General features: G+C 37.0%; 1 protein-coding gene across 2 annotated transcripts in view; it reads right to left on the bottom strand.

Annotated features, from left to right (window-relative positions):
- TAFA5 (TAFA chemokine like family member 5) overlaps positions 1-17,268 on the bottom strand; it is a 313,335-nt gene that overhangs the window by 180,358 nt on the left and 115,709 nt on the right. For both annotated transcript variants that reach the window (XM_075492411.1, XM_075492420.1), the window contains exon 2: positions 12,401-12,550. In XM_075492411.1, coding sequence (XP_075348526.1) covers positions 12,401-12,550 — 150 coding nt within the window. The remainder of the gene's footprint in view (positions 1-12,400; positions 12,551-17,268) is intronic.

Below are 17,268 nucleotides of genomic sequence, written 5' to 3'. Positions count from 1 at the left end.
TCTTTGTTGAGGTGAGGAACTTCTAGCCTTTGGGCTGACTTCATTCTATACTACCCTGGCCTGCTCTCTCCAACCTCTTTGTCTTTTGTTCTTGCCTCTTCCAGCTCTTTCCAACCACTCTCTATCAAGTAGCTCTGTGTCACTATGTCTCTTCCTGCCTTTGCTGTGCTCCATATTAGCAGTATCTTCCCTGAAACCCCACCTTTTCATTTTGAGAATGGACCACTTCAGCAGTACTGCCCCACAGCTCTTTGACTGCCTCCCTTCTGTTGGTCCTGTTGTCCACATCTTCCCCTCCACAAGTCAGTGAATCAGCGAACATCAGTGGGGAGCTATGTAGCAACACTATGGGTGGGCTGGAGGAGATTTACATCGTGCAGGGCAACAGAGAGAGTCTGGACATGGGTCTGTGCTGAGTGCCCTGGTGATGGACAGCAATAGCTGCTTAGTGCAGTGTCAGAGAGGCAGAGGAACACCACTGCTGTAGCATAAAGATACTGAACAAAGAGGACTATGAAGTGCAGTAAAGGCACTGGGCATGAAGGTTGGAAAGTCAGTGTGTAACACGGGATGCAGAGAAGTACTGAATAACTTTGGAGTATAATATGGAGTATAGGGGAGAAGAATAGATGCCTCCTAGTTAACACATAGCCCATCAAGGTATTGTCCAATTCTGTTTAACCCTCAGTGATAAAAAAAAAATTCTTTATTGATTGCTGTGGGGGGAAGAGGTTCAAGGGAGGAAGCAGGAATTAATTGGCTGGAAGTTGAGTCTGACTCAGCGAGGTTGGTAACTGCCAGCTTAATTTATTTCTTTATGTAAGATGAATTTACCATGGGAGCTCACAGAATGAACAATAAACAGAAGGTCCTTTTTGTATGCTTTAGAAAATATGGAAAGGACAAGAAAATTCTTATCACCTTCAGGCTTACCTGAGTTTTGTACTGCCTCTCTTTATTTCATGTATTCCGCTCCCTTCTTGTTATATGTGCCACTCCCCCTTCAAATGAGAGTCTGTTTCACCGTAAATCACCCTGTTTTGCACCAAGTCAAAGTCATCTTTGCTTTCACAATACCACCTTTTTTCTTGCTGACTACAGCCTAGCTCTGATATCCTCTCTCCTCTCCTTTAAGGAGAGGTAATTCTTTCCTACATCCCTTTTCATTTCCCTCCTACCTAATCCTTCGGGTCCCACCTTGACTAGCTGTATATCGTCTTCCTTCACATTTAATTGGGGCTTAACCTTGCCCTCTCAACAGGGATGAGCAAGGGTAGAGGTCTTCTGTGTATGCCCTCCTAGGAAGGATGCTAGAGGAAAGACTGAAATGCTCAAAGAAATACTTTGAAACAAGTGGATGGAAATTTCACTTTCCCACTTCCACCTCAACTGAGAGTACGAAGAAGTTTGGAGGGCTTTCCTCCTTATCCTACTCACCACAATCTGGACAATTAATAAAAGGAAGCATATACATATCCTTATTTCTTTGTATAGCTGTACAAACAAGGACTCAGTCTGTCATTAGACTGCAAGAGCCTTCAGTCTAGGACTGTATGAAACTTGCTTATGAAGCACCTTGCATGCCTATGATATTGTAGAAATAATACAACAGTAAGACATAAGCAAAACAAGTAATGCTAATAAAAAACACAGTCATACCTAAAGTTGATTTATGATATGAAAATGACAGCTTTAATGCCACAAACTTTATTCCTCCTGCAGTATGACCTCAACCCTTAATAGCAGGGGAAACCCAATTCCTTTGCATCACCTTAAATAGGTAGCTTTCTAAGGTTATGTCTTCAAAGAGGGTATTTTCTCTGAGTCAGCCCTGGGCAGAGTATTCTGAAAGAGGCATACAAAAGTGCCTAGCATTAACTACTCTGTACCAGGTGCTGGATGTAGTAGTGCTATTAATGTTGTCACTGATTTAGCAATAAATTTTAACATTTTCTAGGAGTCTTCTGACACATCATCTATCATCACAGATATTAAATCTAAGGTAAGTTAAAATTAAAGTGGCATATAGCTTTAAAATGCCATTTCTAACCATTTTAAAGTCTTTCTTGATTCACTTTTATGAAACATATTGTTTCTATGTTTATAGTTCTCTGTGCTTAATGAGATTATTGGGGGGAGGGAGGGGGGAGGCGTAGGGAGGGAGGAAGAAGTACTCCCTGACCATGCTGCTTTCACAGTTCCAGAAGTGTCATTTAGCTATAGTTTTATCTCACCCCTTGATGGTAGGGGTATATACAAAGGCTCACCTCTCTAAATTCTCTTGCACTCACTGGAGACAAACATGTTGCCCTGACAGAAGCCCACCTTCACACATGAATAGTTTTGAAAGTTTCCCTTTCCCCCTCTTCTGGGGATAACTAGAACCTAGGATGAGAAGCAGAGAGGGTAATACAAACATGTTGCATTTTTCCCTTGAACTGCCTCTGATAAGTGAAGACAGTGGCTTTTCCAGAAGGCAATCTGAGCAGCTGATGGCCTGAAGTGTTTACACACATTACATTCAAGCAGAAAACCTATTCTGCTAGTCATCCTATGTTCTCTTTAATCCCGTAAGAGAGAAAAAGAGAGAAGCTTTCAGAACACGATTCCAATATTGACACTACGTGACCTCTGACATGCCCATCTCATATCACTGTCCACAGAGGGAGCTTACAGTGACCAAACTCCTGAATTTAGGAACATCACGCTGACCTATTGCCTCAAGTTAGCTAATGAAACAGACTGCAATCAGACTGCTGTGGTTGTTGGTAGGGCTCTGCCGCAAGAAATCAAGCACAGAAAACTCTATCCAGTGATGCGGTGCATACTTATGCTAATGCATAATATGTTCTCTACTATTTTGTCCAGTTCAATTTAAAATGTCTGTAGTAATTAGGCTTCTAGCCACTCCCTCAGAAAATTGTTCCACAATCTAATGTCACATAACCTCCAACCATTTTTCTGTGCTGAAACTGCCATCAGAGCACATAGATGAAAGAGGATTAGACTACGTGGGTGACTGCTTAGGGGCATCAAGGAACTAAAGGAAACGAAGCTGTTGTTAGCATTGATGAACTAATGCATCCAATGAAACACCAGGAGGCTGAAGGTGTTGTCTTTCAGATGAAATGTGAAAGCAAGGCACTAAACATTAGAGGCAATTAAAGTTCTCTCAGCACTCTTTGCAACACTACCAGTGTTAACTCCTGGTTCCTGGCCACCTTCCAAATCACAGAATTAAATTCTGCTTTCCTAAATATTTCCCTGCACTATCATTTAGAAAGACAGCCGTCACTTAACCTGAAATGGTGTATTGATGTCGGGTTTAACCTCAAAGGAGGATGCTTATGAGTGAAAAGTAATTCCGCTTTGGTCACTTTGTTATAGCTACAATGCTTAGAAAAGTATTTTATCTTCAATTACACTTTATTTACACTTATCCCAGATCTATTTCCCTTATATATCCAAAGTGTTTCCTCTCAATCTGTGGTATATAATCCTTCAGAATCTTGTAGAAAATAATCTGTGGATTTGCTACATAATTATTTAAACCTAATTCCTCCACATCCCTGATTTGTTACTCTGTAAACATTCTTAGATCATGGAAGAAGATCTATAGATCTACTTGCCATTAGGAAGCAGTTGACCTCCACCAAAAAAAAAAAAAAGGTACTCAGCCTGAGAACCCATAAACCTACACTGGGCCTGACTTTCAAGCTGTGATCAGTACTCACTCTCTGCTACCTGACTGCTGAAGAATGAATTATTCTGTGGAAAACACTAGCATTATGCAAAATCTTGGTCTGCATCTTTATGCCACATCCAGTCACAGAATCATAGAATTATACAATATCTCAAGTTGGAAAGGACCCATAAGGATCATTGAGTCCAACTCCCTGCTCCTTGCAGGACTACCTAAAACTAAACCATATGACTAAGAGCGTTGTCCATACACTCCTTGAACTCTGACAGGCTTTGTGCCATGACCACGTCCCTGGGGAGCCTGTTCCAGTGACCAACCACCCTCTCACTGAAGAACCTTTTCCTCATGTCCAGTCTGAACTTCCCCTGAGGCAGCTTCATTCCATTTCCTGGTGTCCTATCTCTGGTCCCCAGAGAGAGGAGATCAGCACCTCCCCTTCCACTTCCCTTCCACCCTTGAGGAAGTTGTAGACTGTGATGAAGTCACCCCTCAGCCTTCTCTTCTCCAAGGTGAACAAGCCAAGTGACCTCAGCTGCTCCTCGTAAGTCTTGCTCTCAAGACCTTTCACCATCTTGGTCGCCCTCCTCTGGACACACTCTAATAGATTCTAATAGTTTCTAAATAGTTTGATGTCCTTCTGTAGTCTAACAGTGTAGTATAACAGGAGCTGGTGGAAGGCCAGGGCTTATGTAAAGCTGATAAGGGGGATTCAGGCTGGAAAGCGGAACATCTAAACAAGAATTACTTGGGAGAGAAGCACATCCTGGAGAAATATGTAAGCTAATTAAGATGTTTTGGGAACCATCTGAAACAACCAGTAGAAGTGTGGTAAGAAGCACCCTCACGTGAACTATCCTTATTATAATACTAAAAGTCACACTCCTTGAGCTGGAGACCCTGGCCCAAGCACAGACCCCTCACCTCTGAGCGTGCACAGAATATTAAAGTAGCACTGTAGCTTTAAGTTGAAATAAGAGAAATGTAGACCAATAGAAAACTGCTTTGTGTAATTACTTATGCAAATGCATAACTAGACTGTAAAAATAATGTACCTGTATGACCAAACTTTGTGCTATCTTTGTGGAGCTACCACCTAGCACCCATCTCTGCACAGACATGAAATAAAATACCTCTGCCCTGTGTGTATATTGGCGTCTCGCACACCAGGTAAACGACCTCACACTTGTGGGATAACACTTCTTATACTGAGGCGCCCAAAACTGTACGCAGCCTTTGAGGTGGGGCCACAGTTGTTTCAGTTTAGGTACCAAACACTTCGGAACATAGTGAAGCCCTTAACTCTTGTACTTGATGACAATATTCCTTTAGGGTAGCTACCGATCTGCTTGTTACCTTCCTAAGTAGTTGGGGGTTTTTTCATTGGTTGGTTGTTTTTTTGTCATGTCTTTGCTTATTCCTGTTGTGGATTCTCAGTTAGGAGGAGAAACCCAACTTATCGCCCTATATTTCTTATAGACACATCAGTGTTGCCATTGATGCTGCAGCTACTGATGTATCTGTTTTACATTGCTCACTTTCTGTCTTGGGGTTGAACAGTGGCCTTTCTTCCCCAGCAACACTTCAATCTCTAACCGACACTTGACATTCATGAACAAAGAGAATAAACGTATTTTGTGCGGGCATGTTTATAAAATTTTACCAACTTTGTGATATTATTTGGATAAGAACTATTACTCAACTTGATTTGGAATGTCACATGTTGTCCTTAACAGTTTGGAGCAGGAAGCAAAGCAACTGGAGTAAAATTCAACTTCCTGTGCGTTTATAAATGAAAAGTGACCCACAAGGTGGAAACTGTCATAATGTGCCAGTACCATGCATAGGAAGGGGAAGCTCATGAGTCACAGAAACAATTTTACTTCCATTGTCAATAACTGGGAAAATCTACAGTTGTGATGGAGTTGTCTACAGGCAGCTGAATGAAAATAAAGCGTTGTACACACTTTGGTGCATCTGTAGGTACAGATGCAATTGTGACTGCATATATGGGAGTTGGGGTGAGGAAAGGAAGAAAGGAATTATTATTTCTTTAAGTTGTGTTGAAAACTAAGTTTTATACATATGTTGCTAGCAAATGTATACTTGCTATTCTTCCCCCACTGCCTAAGCAAAAGAATATAGCTAAGGGTACCTTTTTTTTCTTTTAAAATTTCTAGGTAGGAGTAAATAGAAATTATTAATATTGTAAGGTACAGCATAAGACAAGTACCCAATGGTTATTTCATAAATGAGCATATACAGGGTTTGGAACACTTCAGATACATCATAACAAAAAACCACTAAGAAACTGCCAAGGCTCAAGAAGGTATACTAAAACTTAAAAGAAGAGTATATAAGCAATGATCAAAATACTATTTATTCTGTTCCTTGAAAGATATTCTAATATTGTAGTGCATTATTACATCCTACCAGTAACATACGCAGCATTAAATATGATCACTGGTTAACAAGTTCTAGTACTGTTTAAAAGCCCTGATTATAAACAAAACTGCTTTATTCTTTGGAAATTAAACTCATGACCACAATCAGAATATTCCCAGGCAAAAACTAAACCATCGCATACACATTTCTTTAGTATTCCATGTGGCCTCTCACTCAGTAGTAATATTAAGTACTTACAAATTAGGGGTTTAATTTTCAGGGGTGCTAGACATCTCCTAGACAGAAGGTCTTCTGTACATACCGGTCACTCAGTGAGTTTAACAGTTTAGTGTACCTGAATCTTCAAAAATGTAAGAAAGTTCTAACCTTTACTGTGATTCCACAACCAAAATGTTAGTATTGACAGTGTTTTTTGATACCTAGGCTCTCTATGCAAATAGAGGAAGGAAAAACGGAAAATGGGAGATATTGTCTTTCAGATCCCAGGGAACCAGCAGAATTTTATTAGGATAATTTTTCTAAAATGTTCATTGCAGGCAAAATATTCTCCAGTTTAAAGTAATTGTCACTCTTTCCAATCTGTCAAGAAGAATAGCAAGGCAAGCTAAATATATGTTCTAACCTGTTTAACTTCAAAACTACCTAGCAGAATAGCCAATTGTTTTGCTACCACCATAATGTAACTAATACCATTTGCCCAGGGTCAAATAGAATCATAAAATCATAGGATGGTTTGGATTGGAAGGGACCTTTAGAGTTCATCTAGTCCAAACCCCCTGCCATGGGCAGGGACACCTTTCACTTGATCAGGTGGCTCAAAGCCCCATCCAAGCGGACCTTGAATGCTTCCAGGGATGGGGCATCCACAACTTCTCCATTGTTCATGGAACAACGTGTTCCACCACACCTGTCTCACCACCCTCATCATAAAAAATTTCTTCCTTATGTCCAATCTAAGTCTACCCTCTTTTAGTTCAAAACTTTGCCCCTTGTCCTATTGCTATACAGACCTTGGTAAAAAGTTTTCCTCTGTCTTTCTTAAAATGTCTTTCTTGATGGAGCCTTCTCCAGGATGAACCACCCCAATTCTCTCAGCCTTTCTTCACAGAAGAGGTGTTCCAGCCCTCTGATCATTTTCATGGCCAAATAGTCCCACTTTCCTCCTGGACTTAAATCTTCCACACTATACAGTACACTGCTTCTGGTCCAGCAAAATGTCTACGTAGTATTATTCAGTCTCCTTTTAATTTCATATCCATCCCGCTCTGCCTTTTGATTTGACTTGTTTTAAATTGGCATACTTTAAATGCAACAAAGTTAAATGTATAATATTTACAGTGAGGAAACATTTGCAAATATCTGCAATAAAACCAGGATAAAATAATATAATTAGCACATTAACAAACATATGAAATATTGTAAATGTAAAAGCTAAAATTCCCATTTCTGAAAATCATTATAGTCCTCTTTTTTTCTTTGTTTTTTTCCTTTTTTTTTCCATGGTATGGTTAAGATACTTTAGAATGATGAAGGGCTCCAGGTATTAGGCAGTTTTGTTTCAAGTGCATGACCTAGGATTCTATTAATGATCCGTTCTGACCCCTACACCTCCCTGTAGACTCCTAGAGATAATGAGAAGAGCAGGGAATTATTGATCGAAACTAATGTGGCTTCCTTGTGGATCCTCAGTTTCTGTGTTAAACAAAATCAATCAATGCCAACTGAAAAGCATGTTAATCATAATGTATGAACGAATTATACCAACTAAGATTCTATAGAAAATAATATTGTTACAATGCTTTCAAAAGATTTAAAACTTCATTAAAACTTTTAAAAGTAAAAAAAAAAAAAGAATTTCATTCACAACATAAATTGTCTGAAAACTTTGAATTCAGTTACCTGAGCTCCAGCTATTCCAAATTTAGGAATGTTGGATATCAGGATCAATGTCCTGGGATTTCTCATAGCACTTTGTGGACATAAAAGTCAGAACTCAAATCTAGAGCATAAGAATCTTCTAATTACAGAATTCAGGTAAGCAAACTAAAGATTGCCATCCTAATTTTCTCAAGGAATTAAACCACTTCTCACATACCACTTTTCCTCTCATCAACTGTTTCTATTTTCTGGAGAAAATTGCTGTTTATTTTTGAGCTATAAATATTTATTGGACAGAATTACTGGAATCTATTGAACATTTAGATGTTCATCCCACTCTTCTCAGGTTAATGTACTTGCATTCTATGAAATGCTTTGGCATAACAGATTTTATTTTCAGATAGATACAATTCTTGTGAAAGAATGCAAACCATGGGTGCACTTGTACACACAGAGTTATCAAAGATGTTTTGTCACTTGCTTTAAAACAAGTTTAAATTAGCGAAGGTACTGGACAAAAATAGAGCATAATTGCTATCTTCCAGTTTCTCACAGGCTCCAGCTTAAAAAACTGATGAAGCTTGACTGACACACAGGGAAATTACTCTGGTGATAAACCAGATGCTATGTTGAAATATAATATCTTATCAAAGCAATGCAACTGAGGTCATTACTATGGAATTTGATCTCAGAAAAGGGACTAGGGAATGCTAGTTGTAAATAATAATAATATAACTAAAAGTGCAGGCAAACTACTGTCATAATATCACAAAACCTACATTCACAAATAAAAATTACATCACAGCCAAACATACCAAATATACATTATGACTCTGTGGGTCTAGGAATGAAGCAATCAACACTAAATCAAGCTTGAAATCAGGGTGAATATTGATGCCATTTTTTCAGGTTACATTAGCAATCTGCCATACTTAAAGACTGCTAGAAAAAAATAAAGAGTAAATCAGCACTCTCCATCATAGGGGAACATTTCAAGAAAATCTCTGTTCTTCATGCTCTGCTCAGGCCAAGCCCTAAACACTGCATTTTCATTTTTAAGAATTCCAGTTTTATCTATCTGACATCTACTGTCTTTCATTTCTTGGGAAAAAAACCTTAGCTGATGTAGCAGTGGAAATCGGAGTGGATTCTGGTAATCAACTCAGGACTTACTCTAAGAGCTACATTGACAAGTGCAATCTCAGACAATGCTTGTGAGGTTTAAGAGCCCTTAAATTACTTACTCCTTTTGCTGCAATATTTGACACTTGCATTTCAGAGCTCCAGGAAATACAGCATAACTGAATATATTCTAAGGCACTTTTCTCCATTAAACAATGAACAAATGGTAGCCAGGTACAACATGATTCATTTTAAGGTTGTAAAAATTACCAGCTTTGGTACTGAATCTTCAAAACACTCTCTTGCCAGAAAGCTGTAACACAATTGTTAGCTAATGTTTTCTTGGTAGTAGGTTAGCAGGTCACGCTTACTATGCCTGCTTCCTTCACAAATGACTTTGCATTAATTATTAAAGGTCTAAGGTCTAATTCTGCTACCTTTACTTCAAAAATAATCTCATTAAAATCAAGACTATATAAAGAATAAAACGAAAAGAACCAAATCTTTGGAAAGCAAACTGGCATGAAAAAAACCACTGCCCAATGAGATTTTTTTCTTTTTCATAGCAGAAATGAAATCTCAAATACCACTTGTGTTCTTAACATCAACTATAACATAAATAAAGAAAATTTGCAAAAGCACACTCTATGTCCTGTTTAAGAAAGCTCAGAGAAGGATTTATTGGTTTGTTTGAAAAATGGAATTTATAAGAAAAACGTCAATGGAAAGTCTGCTAGACAGAAGATTTCCGTAGGTGAAAATACCCTACTTTATTGTAAAAAAAAAAAAAAAAAAAAAAAGTTTCATTGTTGCACTCCTAAACCAGCAGTATGTGACTTAATATCAGAAACAAAATTAGCTTTTCTCAGACATAATTTTATGTAGATTTCATGTTCTGTCCAGAAGAAAGAATTGAGTAGCTGTGTCTGAAACACTTTGTTCTAGAAATGAATATAAACAGTACAGAAAAATTCAGTGCATAGTCTTTAAACTATGAACCTGGTAAATTCACAGATGGATACTTGTTAGTCAATGGCCAATTTATCTGCCAGCTTTATTTGCAAGCAGATTAGAGACAAGATAAAGTGCTTGTTTATTCTTTCTTATATAATTGTGTTTATGGTATGTAAAACTATTTTTTTAACTTCATTCATGAATAAAACCTACAGAACAAAGATTTGGTTTGTGTCTTCTTTTTAATTTGGGAACTTGATATACAGTTTTAGGTATCATTAACCTTTTTGAGCTTTGATTACAAAACATCCCTAGCAGTGTCCAGGAAAGCAAAGTAGCATGTCCTACGTATCTTGCAGTTATCATTCTTAGCAAATGGCTCAACATCCTAACCATAAACATTTCACAAAATAGTAAAGAACTGTGTTATTAGATCTTATTAGAGTTATGTAGAAAAGCTTTAAAAAATGAATGATAATACTTGGACACATAAGTTAATGGGAAGCTCTATTTTTCAACTGATGAATTTCCCACTTATTTTTCAAATGGGGAGTATTACATAAAGAACTCTCTCTTATTACACAATACCGAACCATAGATCCTGTCGTCCAGTTCTCTGTTTTCATAAAATGATGATCAAGTTACATTGAAAGCAAAAGCAGAATTTGAAATAGCCCTTCTTTGTGAGTTCCCAATAAAAGAAATAAATAAAAATATTTTTGAATATTAAATGACCTCAAACCTTCCATACTTGGAAACTAAGCTAATATAGCAATTAGAGGATGAGGTGTAGTCATGTCTTCTTACTGACACATACATTCTAGCTATCTAAAGTCTCATCACCACAGGTGTCTTAAGGCAAAGCAGAGAAACAGTGACTACCAAAGAGTGCTGCATCTGATTTATCTTAGGCACTTAGGATGAGATAAATTACTCTGAGAAGGTGCCTTTTGCTCTTCATTGTGTATAAAGAAAACTGGAGTTACCAGGCTAGACAGCTAACTTTGGATACCCAAGTTGCAGCAAATGAATCTCACCATAGGCCATGACTGACTGAGGAAAAATTGTTTACTTCCCACCAGATGATACAAAACTCGTATTTTCCCTTAGAACTTTGCTGTTTTAAAATGGGAAACATATGTTGAATTTTTTAATTGCTAACAAGTATTTTTGCTAAAGTTACAACTATAAATGACAACAATAAAATAATTCCTTTCTTAAGCAATTAAGTCTTATGATCTTACAATAAAACAGGAAAGAAGAGAATTACTGGATATAGTATCACATTACGAAAGAGACAGCTAAGAAACTGTCTTACAGAGTACTAAAAACAGTGAAAGGAAAATGCAAAAATAGAATGTGCATGATGTTCTATATTTAGCTTTGTGGGTAGGCTCTGAAATATCCTTTGAGCTGTCTTCTTTGATAATCAGTGGTAAGACCAAATTCTGAGGCAACAGTAGGGTGTTCTCAGCAATATTTTTATTTGAGGACTCAAACCAGTCAGTATTCAAAGGCAATCTGTGAATTTATTACAGTTCTATACATAAGAATCTTCTTTTTACTTTTGTTAACTGAGCCTAGATCTAAACATACCATTTTGCATCAACTACTTTCAATATGTCTCCAAGTTTATTTTTAATACGAACGCTTGCTAATAGCCTCGCACTGGCAGACCTGTCTTAAAGATTGTCCCATTGTTAATGTCTTATTTAGCTGTAACACAGAAATTCATTTGTCTCAAAAAATGACTTCAAAGTGAAGTATTTTCATACTTCCCTGTATGTCAGCAGTTTTCCAGCTGCATGCTAGCACTGCATCTGCAGTGAATCATACAGAATCATCATTTTAAGGACAGAAGGAATGCTGGACATGTGAGGTATATTCAGATACTATATTCCAACTACAGTATCAGTGGTTTTTTCAACAACATTAACTATCACACAGGAGCAGTCACATTAGCTTCCTAGTGGCACAAAACCTTTGAGGCTCTTTTGCAGTGTTTTCTTAATGTTATAAGGAATAAAAAGTAGGGGAAAAAACAATGCCATTTTACTGCTGATCCTATCATCACATGCAAAATATAACAGCACCATGCCCTTAACATTCAACTGCATACCAAGCTAAAACAAAAGTGAAAATTCCAATTAAAAAATTGTAACTGAAATATCTATACTATTAGTCAGTAATACCCTTTTGAGGAATTTCAATAGGATTGCCATTGCTAGTTGGGACACATGAAAATTTCTTCTATAGAGCTTTTATTTTTTTACGAGACACTACCAGCTTACACCACTCTTGTATTGGCAGAAACTGATTGAATAGATCTTTGCTTCTTACCATCAACACAGGCTGGCCTTGCTCTTGTTGTACCGGCAATCTGTCCTTTTTTACATGCACAGCGAGCTGTTTGTCGGGCTATAGTCCTTCGGGGCTGACTGCTATCTCTGTCCAAAGTAACAATCTCACATGTACCTGCAGCCAGTTGACCTGGAAAAAGAACCAGCAACAGGTACCAGAGTCACTGAATGCACTACAGGCAATCTATTACAGCCGAATAGAGTCACGGCCCTATGTCACAGCAGACACTCCACAACAAATGGGCAGCCAGCTGATGGATATAATAAAACTGAGATGACATACAATTTTTCTTTGTGGTGGACATATGAAAACCCTGCAAACTGGTTCTGTCAGAAAATGATTATTGTTCCGTAAAAGCCAGAGAGCTGAGGTCACACAGGTTACTTTTACTTATGTTGGCTAAGTAAAGGAACAACCTGTTTTTACAGCAATGAAATTCAAATGGTGTGCTCTTTATGTACTTTCAGAAAAGAAATGATAAAGTATATGGAAAACAAAAAACTTCCCCACATGTCCACGAATATAATGAAGTCTTAATTGCTTTGAGTGTTGTCTTTGACAGAAAAAGTCTTTCAAAGTATGCCCATGTTTGACCAGATTGTCAGTCTTTGCCTCTTGCTTCATCTAAACTGAACAGTATTTCATTCTCTACCTGACTCATATTTGAAGGAGCTGGTCTTTTCTCTTTTACTAAATTTACTATGTAACCATTCTGCAAATGATAGTAAAATGACACTGCCCCTGTCAGCTCAGTAACATTGCTTGTGTTTTATTGACTTCTCCAATATATGTAGCTTTTCCTGAATACTATGGAAATCCACACCACCTAATACTGAATTTGGACCATGCAATGAGAGGCAAAACAAAAAATTGCAAAAAATTCTTTTATGAAGAATATTAGTCTGAAGTAAATGTTATGCATTTAAAATTATGCACTTCCTTTGGTACAACCAATAGTAGACTACTGGTATACCAAAATACTACCTTTTACAAGCAAGAGAGATACATTATTGAATTTCAATCCATAGTAAGACTGAAAAAAATCCCAGCTATCGCTTTGTATTACACATCATTTCTGGATTTTATGGTACAGTAGTAAATATAATTTCTATTGGATTTTGTCTTTGTAGGCAATCAATTATAAACCTTCAAATGAATATGTGCAAATATATATCTGCAAATCACAAGCTTACTATATTTTGTTTTCATTAAAAAATAACATTGGAATAAATGCAATATTGTATCTATAAAAAGTTATGCAGTTTAAATTATCAGTAAATTATTTTTATGCTGTTAAACTATTGAAAAAGAACGAGACAAAAAGCAGAAATTTTAACTTTATATTAACTTATATAAACTTCAAATTAAAAAAAAACAAAACAAAACACAAAATCCCTGAAACATATATGAATGACATTTAATTTAAGTCTAAAAGTGTAATGATATTTCTGTATACTGCATTTTTTCCGTTCAGAATATGAGTTTACCCAGTACATTCTTCTCAGAACCAGCTTACAATGCTTCCTATTGTGTGGATACTGTTTTGAAAGTGTCAGAATAGCAAAATAATGTAGGCTGTCAACAGCATTGTGACTGGTTCACTGCTGAGCCACCTAAATTGTATGTTGCTGTGACTCCTACACTGCAGTGAGTTACAACATGGTAAAACTGAGGATCTCAAAGATGAATATGGAACAAGGTACTCTACAAATTCATGCAAATATATGACATATATGTAAGTAATATACATTAGGCATTTATAAATACAGACATGATATTCACAATAGTGAACACTATCACCATAGTCTTTAATGGCTGCTGGCAACTAGACTTATGAGCTATGGTCAATCCTAGGTGTCTACTCTTTTCCACCCACTCTGTTAAAAAAAACATCTTAGAATAAACATACTGATGAGAGGATTTTTATCTACTATATGCTATTTTTTCTGTTTCCTCCAAAATCTTGGGTTAGAAAGCAAAGGTTTAGTAAGAAAGGTAGTGGCACATGATTTTCCAGATAGGGAAAAGGGAAATCCAGCTGCATTGAAACATTTTGAATTTAAAAAAAAAAAAAAGGCATTATTTTTTCTCCCATCGCTAAAATATTTCATTCTGGGTTGCAGGAGAGGTATTGCTTCCAAGGAATACAGCTGTCTCAATATATCACGTAAAAAAGACATAATCAGAGGTCTATTTAGATCTTGACCCCTTAGGCATTTGAACATCATGATTATGGTCCTGCATTGAGAATAGAAATTGAATGGAAACCAAAGAAAAAGCGGAAGCATAAATATGATATGCGTAAGTGTTCCTGAGAGTATGGGTTGCCATATTCTCCACTGTCTGTAAGTCTTTATACTATTGTTACTTTCATTAAAAGATATGGTAAATCATATAATCTAAGTGGATCATTATATAAAACCCCATTTCAGAGGAAAGGAACCACTTTTACAGCACAGTGAAGGTGAATAAGGACTATACTCAGAGAAAAAGAACAATGAAGCTTTATGTCAAGATAATTTGTGAAAGCAAAAAGCTTTCCAGGGAATGCAAGTAGTGACTATCAATAAGAACGCCTATAGATAATCTTTTCTGCTTTTGGACCTGTCCAGTTTTAGTTCTGCATAGGTTCATTTTGAGCCAGCTGGTCTATTCGGTTTTTTATGATTGTTTTCAGCTGTTTATTTTGTTTAGAGATGATAATTTCTTCCAGGCATAGTGACCTCATTTTTTTTATGAACTCCAAAAACTGGGATACCTAAATGAGAGCAATTGCTATACAAAGATAATGTCACACTGCCTTTCAAAGAATTTGTGCAGCTATTAAAAATAAGGGAAAATTGGAAAGATTTTTAAAACATTTCATAGATTTGTTGGGGTTGTTTAGCCTAGAGAAAAGGAGGCTGAGGGGAGACCTTATTGCTCTCTACAACTCCCTGAAAGGAGGTTGTAGAGCGGTGGGGTTCGGTCTCTTCTCCCAGGTAACAAGTGATAGGACAAGAGGAAATGGCCTCAAGTTGCGCCAGGGGAGGTTTAGACTGGATATTAGGAAATTTTTCTTCACGGAAAGGGTTATCAAGCATTGGAACAGGCTGCCCAGGGAAGTGGTTGAGTCACCATCCCTGGAGGTATTTAAAAGACGTTTGGATGAGGTGCTTAGGGACATGGTATAGTGGTGGTCTTGGTAGTGTTAGGTTTACGGTTGGACTTGATGATCTTAAAGGTCTTTTCCAACCTATATGATTCTGTGATTTTTTTTTTTTTTAAGATCATTTCTCTGTTGCCATTCTTGTTTCTATAGCATAAGAAAATTAGAAGTTATTGTAGAGCTGCAGCAGCTCTTCCCACATATACGACATAAATAATTCCTGGTCATTGTGTCACAGGGTGCAAAGATTGCAAGTATATTGAGCACTGCAGCATAGTGTAAATCCACTGTTACTTGGCCTTAGATGGCTGTAAATCATGAAAAGTATTAGTTAAGGTTATGGAGGCCCACCTCCAGAGAGATAGTCAGCCTGCTGTAAAGCATGTCCTCCCTGTCTCCCATTAAGTAGAGGGTAAATCTACAGGAGTACACTTAGATGACATGTATGCTACTTTTGCTTTTTAACAATTTAATCTAGAAATGTAAGGTACAAAATGACGGAACAAAAGGAATATACTTCTTGTAAGTACCAAGTTTCAAGAATTAGGATACCTTTCATTTTCAGGGAAGTTGACATAGTGACCTCTTTTAAAGATATTAATGAAAAAAGGCCATTTGTCTGTGAGCCTCTGAGCACTCTCCACTTCACTCCTAAGCACAGAGAAGAAATCTCAAGGCAGCAACGGGTGGAGTTTCACTGGAACTTTTCCAGCTGAGAGATTAGGAACCACAGTGTACAGAACAGTCATAAAGACTCCATATTTTCAGTAGATCATATTTATGTACTTGCAGTACACAAAGCAATTCACCACCTTCCAACCTGAATGAAGTAATCTTGGGGGAAAAAAAAAAAGGCAAGCATCATCAGAGAACTCCGATTCATTCTAGTATTGTCTGAAAGTTTTTCTTCCAAGAAAAAAAAGTCATTTTTTATTATTTTATGCACATAGCATAAAGATTGTTTCAGAATTGACATCATCCAGTTTTCCAAGTAAATGAGTGGGTATTTATTTGTTGCTGTTATTGTTTTAATATTTATTTTATATATTTAAATATTTTATATTTTCAAAATATTTATTTTGTAAGTTTATTTTAGTAATTAAGACCTCACTGGAAGTTATTTGATTTTGTGTTGCTACGACCTGGTTACTAAACAGAGAAAAGGTTCAGGTTCTTTAATGCTCTTCTATAATGTTGTATCGCATTCTTAAAATGCCAATTGATATGTCCCTCTGTCCCACCACAAGCACACATGCTTCTATATGGGATTCTTTCAGGAAAAAGGAAAACTACATGATTCTGAATTAAAAATGGAAGTCAAACTAAACCAAAACCAAAACCAAAAAACCCTACAACAGTTAAAATTCCAAATACAACAGGAGTAGGCTTTTGGATTCTAGCTTGCACCCATGGACATGCTTACGGTAACTGCTGTACTCAGCGCCTATTTTGCTTCTTTCTGAATGAAGTCCCATCGTGATCAGTTCTGAAACTGCTCTCTGTGAGACTTCCATGGAAGTCTGTAGGAATCAGTGAGTTTAGGTACATATATTTAGCAAATGGCACAAGAAATATCTCAAGGTAAAACTATTATATTTTTTAAAGTTATTTAGTACTTATATGCTTGAAAGAAAAGAGTTTGTTATTGAAAAGTTGAAAAGTAGATGGAATTTTTATGTGTATTACTAAGAGCCCTCTG

This window comes from Mycteria americana, chromosome 1 (genome assembly GCF_035582795.1).
Source record: "Mycteria americana isolate JAX WOST 10 ecotype Jacksonville Zoo and Gardens chromosome 1, USCA_MyAme_1.0, whole genome shotgun sequence".
Classification (NCBI taxonomy): Eukaryota; Metazoa; Chordata; class Aves; order Ciconiiformes; family Ciconiidae; genus Mycteria; species Mycteria americana.
This window is presented reverse-complemented; position numbering and strand designations above follow the sequence as displayed.